At 42.9% G+C, this 6199-nt stretch overlaps 1 protein-coding gene across 1 annotated transcript; it reads left to right on the top strand.

Annotated features, from left to right (window-relative positions):
* Positions 1–397: 397 nt before the first annotated feature.
* On the top strand, positions 398–5815 carry CCR5 (C-C motif chemokine receptor 5). Its single transcript, XM_032298019.1, has 2 exons — positions 398–654; positions 2564–5815. The coding sequence occupies exon 2, from the start codon at positions 2575–2577 to the stop codon at positions 3631–3633; it is 1059 nt and encodes a 352-aa protein (XP_032153910.1). The 5' UTR covers positions 398–654; positions 2564–2574; the 3' UTR covers positions 3634–5815.
* The last annotated feature ends 384 nt before the right edge of the window (positions 5816–6199 follow it).

Here is a 6199-nt window from a genome sequence, read left to right as displayed (position 1 = left end):
AAACTCTTCAATCGATTGTTTTAGTTTACAGAGAACAATAATATTGGGTGGTGAGCACATGCGTGTGAGTTGGGGTGGGATAGGGGATATGGGAAGAGGGGAGAAAAAGGGGACACAGGGTTAATGTGAAGTCCGGGATCTTCCTCTACATTTAAAGTTGGTTTAAGTTGGCTTTAATTGATGGCAACTCTTAAGATAATCAGAATTTTCTCACCCTTTTAGCCTTACTGTTGAAAAGCCCTGTGATCTTGGACAAATCACTTGCCTCTTGGATAGTAATTTCTTTCACTAAAATGTGGACTTTTGACTAGATGAATGTAAATGTTCTCCTAGCTCTAATATCCTTTATTCTTTATATGTTCTAACAGCTTCTGTGTAGTTGGATGAGCAGAGAACAAAAACAAAATAATCCCGTGAGGGAAGCTCCTGAATAAACCTTCAGACCAGATCTCTTCTGAAGCTTATTTTAAGCTCAACTTAAAAAGAAGAACTGTTCTCTGATTCTTTCCTCCTTCTATACACTTAATTATTTAACTCCGCCCCCCTCAAAAGAAGCTGCATTTCCTACTTTTATACCGTCTATATGTTTGATTTGCACAGCTCATCTGGCCAGAAGAGCTGAAACATCCGTTCCCCTGCAAGAAACTCTCCCAGGTAAGTAACCTCTCAGCTGCTTGGCTTATTAGTTAGCTTCTGAGATGAGTAAAAGCCTTTACAGGAAACCCAGAGAAGACATTTGGCAACCACCAAGTGCTCATAGAATTATCTTAAAATGTAATCTTTAAGACAAGGAAAGGGTCAGAGTTTAGAATGAATTTCAGATTATTATAACATCAAAGATACACATCATGATTACGAGTGAAAGACTTTAAAGGGAAGAATAGTATTTTAAAAGCAAACTAACAATTCTTACCTCTCAAAAGAAAGATTTTCAGGGACATGAATCTTGGCTGAAATCTTGAAATCTTATCTTCTGCTAAGGAGAACTAAACCCTCTCCAACGAGATGCCTTCTGAATATGTGCCCACAAGAAGTTGTGTCTAAGTCTGGTTCTCTTTTTTCTTTTTCCTCCAGAAAAGAGGGAAGCCTAAAAATGGTCCAAATTAATATCAAATTACAAACGTCAAATAAAATGTTCCTCTAATATAGCAGTTTTATGGCACAGTTAGTATATAATTATTTATGGCTCAAAATTAAAGGTGAGCTTTTCTGAGGCTTCTCTCAGCTGCCTAATCTAAGATACAGAGAGCTTGAGACTCACAGGGTTTAATAAGAGAAAATTCTCAGCTACAGCAGCTGAATTTAAATAGGTGAGGCAAGCCAGCTGGTTGTAAGACTAAACTACCCAGAATATATGACATTCATCTGTGGTGGCAGATGAAACGTTTTTTACTTCATTATTTCTTGGGTTTGTATGAGAACTCTTAATTGTGGCAACTCAGAAACTACAAACACAAACTTTAGAGAAAATGTGAGGATTTTACAATTGGCTGTTGGCCTCTATGACCTTCTCGGGGGGAGACTTGGGCATCCGCCCATTTCACCCTGACTACCTCACGGCACCAGCCATCTGATGGTCTTGCTCTTTAATTCTCTTTTAAATTAAGCAGGGTAGCCTGGTGGTCAAGACTGCAGGTTGCCCGCATTCAAAATCAGTTGCATCCCAGCTGTGTGGCTTTGAGCAAGTTACCCTCTCTGTGCTTCAAGGTTCTTGTCTGCAAAATGTGAAATTTATTTTCTGCCCCATAAGGTTGCCCTGAGGATTAAATGAATGAATGGGTATGACGCTTAGAACAGTGATTAGCCCTTGAGGCCTGTATGTGCCCTCGAGGCCTCTTCATTATGACTGGCTTGCTCATAGTGCATGCTTTTTGTGGGCAAACCCCAGAGAACGGCAGCGTCAATGTAGACTGTAAGACTGGGCTGCATCTGGGCATGGTGGCTCATGCCTGTAATCCCAGCATTCTGGGAGCCTGAGGCAGGAGGATCGCTTGAGCCCAGAAGTTTGAGACCAGCTTGGGCAACATAGTGTGATCTCGTCTCTATAGAAATAAACAAAATTAGCTGGGCATGGTGGCGCCTATAGTCCCCAGCTACTTGGAAGGGTGAGGTGAGAGGATCACTTGAGCCCAGGAGGTCGAAGCCTCAGTGAGCCATGATCGTGCCACTGCCCTCCAGCCTGGGCGACAGAGTGAGACCCTGTGTGAAAAACAACAACAACGAAAAGGCTGAGTTGCACCTTCCTTGACCCAGTTTCTTAAAATTGTTATCAAAGCTTCATTTGCTCCATGATGAGACAGAACACAAGACTTTATTTGGTGAAGCGGTGCTTTCATGAGTTCCCCCAACAGGGCCAAGCTCTCCATCTAGTGAGTGGAGAAGCTAGCTGCAAACTTTCCCTTCACTGCAAAACTTCATTGTTTGGCCAAAAACGAAGTTCAGGCAATGTAGACATCTATGTATGCAATTGAAAACTATCAATGTATAAAACAGTTTGTATTCATGGTGGGCCACAAAATACATTCTAGGACTTCGTAAAAGATCACTTTCTATTTATTCACAGGGTGGAACAAGATGGATTATCAAGTGTCAAGTCCAATCTATGACATCGATTATGGTGCATCGGAGCCCTGCCGAAAAATCGACGTGAAGCAAATGGGAGCCCACCTCCTGCCTCCACTCTACTCGATGGTGTTCCTCTTCGGCTTTGTGGGTAACATGCTGGTCGTCCTCATTCTGATAAACTGCAAAAGGCCGAAGAGCATGACTGACATCTACCTGCTCAACCTGGCCATCTCTGACCTGTTTTTCCTTTTTACTGTCCCCTTCTGGGCTCACTATGCTGCAGGCCAGTGGGACTTCGGAAATACAATGTGTCAGTTCTTGACAGCACTCTATTTTATAGGCTTCTTCTCTGGAATCTTCTTCATCATCCTCCTGACAATCGATAGGTACCTGGCTATCGTCCATGCTGTGTTTGCTTTAAAAGCCAGAACAGTCACCTTTGGGGTGGTGACAAGTGTGATCATTTGGGTGGTGGCTGTATTCGCCTCTCTCCCAGGAATCATCTTTACCAGGTCTCAAAAAGAAGGTTATCACTACAGCTGCAGCCCTCATTTTCCATTCAGTCAGTATCGATTCTGGAAGAATTTCGAGACATTAAAGATGGTCATCTTGGGGCTGGTCCTGCCACTGCTCGTCATGGTCTTCTGCTACTCGGGAATCCTTAAAACCCTGCTTCGGTGTCGAAATGAGAAGAAGAGGCACAGGGCTGTGAGGCTCATCTTCACCATCATGATTGTCTACTTTCTCTTCTGGGCTCCCTACAACATTGTCCTTCTCATGAACACCTACCCGGATTTCTTTGGCCTGAATAATTGCAGTAGCTCTAACAGGTTAGACCAAGCCATGCAGGTGACAGAGACTCTTGGGATGTGTCATTGCTGTGTCAACCCCATCATCTATGCCTTCGTTGGGGAGAAGTTTAGAAACTACCTCGTGGTCTTCTTCCAAAAGCACATTGCCAAGTGCTTCTGCGGATGCTGTTCCATCTTCCAGAAAGAGGCTCCCGAGCGAGCAAACTCAGTTTACACCCGATCCACCGGGGAGCAGGAAATATCTGTGGGCTTGTGACCCAGACTCAAGGGTGCTGGTAATGCAGTCAGGGTTGTGCACGTGACTTGGTTTTGATACACAGCCTGGGCTGGGGGTGGGGTGGGAGAGGTCCTTTTTAAAAGGAAGTTACTGTCATAGAACGTCTAAGATTCATCCATCTATCTGGCATCTGTTTAAAGTAGATTCACTGTTTTAAGCCCATCAATTCTAGGAAGCCAAATCAAAATATGTTGAGGAAAAATAGCAACCTTTTTATCTCCCCTCCGTATGCCTCAGGTTATTGACAAACTCTCCCTTCACTCCAAAAGTTTCTTATATAAAATAAAAAGAAAGCCTCAGAGAATTGCTGATTCTTGAATTTAGTGGCCTGAACAGAAATACCAAAATTAATAGAGAAATGTTCAATTTTTTACCTTGTACAAGGCAACATACAGGTTGTAAATGTGTTTAAAACAGGTCTTTGTCTTGCAGTAGGGAGAAAAGACATGAATATGATCAGTTAAGAAATGACACCTTTTATGTGTGATTTTTCCCTCCAAGGTATGGTTAATAAGTTTCACCAACTTTTAGAACCAGGCAAGGGCCTTGGGGCCTGGGAGAGCTGGGGAAGCTTCTTAAATGAGAAGGAATTTGAGTTGGATCATTTCTTGCTGGGGGAGAGAGAAGCCTCACTGCAGGTACTGCGTGGGGAAGCTTGGCTGTAGAAGGAGACAGGGCTGGTTAGGAAGGCTCTGGGGAGGAGGAAGGACAAGGCTAGATTGTGAGGAACCTTGACAGCATTGTTCCATCTAAGTCATGAGCAGAGCAGAGGGCATCCTGGTCGGCGTTGCAGTAGGATTATTTTATGGCCAAAGGAGGACCAGGAAGGGTGAGCATTTAGGGCAAGGAAACCAGTAACAGCCCTCAGGTCAGGGTGAGGATGGCCTCCGCTTAGCTCAAGGTGTGAGGATGGAAGGAGGGAGGTATTCGTGCTGCATATGGGGATGCAGAGTCAGCAGAACTGGGGTGGATTTGGGTTGGAGGTGAGGGACAGAGAGGAGTCAGAGAGAAGCCCTAACCTTCAAGCAGATTGGAAAAGCCCCTGAAAAAAATCAAGCACAGAAGGAGGAGGAGGAGGTTTAGGTCAAGAAGAAGAGGGGTTGGTGTAAAAGGATAGGTCTGGTTTGCAGAACTTGAACATAGTCTCACACAGACTCCAGGCTGTCTTTCACTGAATGCTTCTGACTTCAGAGAGCTCCTTCTCACCACAGCTCAAATAATGAGGGGTCTCCAGGAGGAGACTAGATTAATGAATACTTGAGGTGTGAGGCCTAGGAACATACTTCACATCACTCCTAAGATCTAGGTGAGGATTGATTACCTAGGAGTCATTTCATGGGTTGTTGGGAGGAGTCTATGAGGCAAGCACAGGCAGCATTTAGGACATGCTACACACTCAATAAGCATGAACTCTTAGTTACTCATTCAGGGCTAGCACTGAGCAAAGCATTGAGCAAAGAGATCCCATAGAGGTGAGGGAAGCCTGAAAAACTAAGATGCTGCTTGCCCAGGCACACCACTGTAAGTATCATTTTCTGCATTTAACCATTAATAGGCAAAGGGGGAAAGGAACATATTCATTTGGAAACAAGCTGACTTGAGCCTTAAAAGCCACAAAAAGTACAATTTACCAGCCTCCATATTTCAAGCTGAATGGGGGTTGGGGAGGCACTTTAGGTCTTCATTCCAAATGCCTTCTCCAGATAAACCATCCCCAGACACTAAAGGGTGGATTCATTTCAAAGGGAGTGAGAGAGTTTTTTTCTGTTGCTTCTCATATGATTGTGCACATATTTGAGATTTTTTTGAATTTGGGGAACGGCTAAAACCTTCATAGTACAGGTAAGGTGAGAAAACAGAAAGTGGTGAGAATCACTCAGGGAATGAATGTGTCAGAATAACAAGAGGTGTCACTGACTTTTCTCAGCCTCTGAATATGACCGGGGAGCATTGTGGCTGTCAGCAGAAAGCAATGAAGGGAAATGCCTTTCCTTTTGCTCTTAAGTTGTAGAGAGTGCATGAGTAGCATGGGACCCTGGCCTCTGGGCCAAGTCAAGGACATTCTGACATCTTAGTATTTGTATATTCTCATGTATACGGAAAGTTACAAATTGCTTGAAAGAAAATACGCATCTAATAAAAAACTACCTTCTAAAAATAATTCATTATATTCTTGCTCTTTCAGTCAAATGTACATTTAAAGAATAGCACATAAAACTGCCAAAGCATTTTATAAGCAGTTGTTTTCTTCGAGCGAGCGAGAGAGAGAGAGAGAGAGGTGTATACAGAGAGAAAGAATTGTATTTTTGTATTTTCTTTTAAATAATTTTTTAAATTGACCCTTTTTCTGAGACAAATTGCTAAAATAGTTTGTATTTACATATGATATCTCTAAGAGTAGGGTCGCTGATTGACTTGAAAACTTTTAAATTTCAAATTTTAATTCTGCTACTCAAACAAAAGAATTGCCATGTTTTAGAAAAGAGAATCGGTGCCGTAAGTCAGTTGTCTGTCTGAAAATGAAGAAGACATTGAACATCATGAT

Source organism: Sapajus apella, unplaced genomic scaffold (genome assembly GCF_009761245.1).
Source record: "Sapajus apella isolate SASKATOON/1434 unplaced genomic scaffold, GSC_monkey_1.0 scaffold38, whole genome shotgun sequence".
NCBI classification, from domain to species: domain Eukaryota; kingdom Metazoa; phylum Chordata; class Mammalia; order Primates; family Cebidae; genus Sapajus; species Sapajus apella.
The sequence above is the reverse complement of the archived record's forward strand: the minus strand, read 5'-3'. Positions and strand labels throughout refer to the sequence as shown.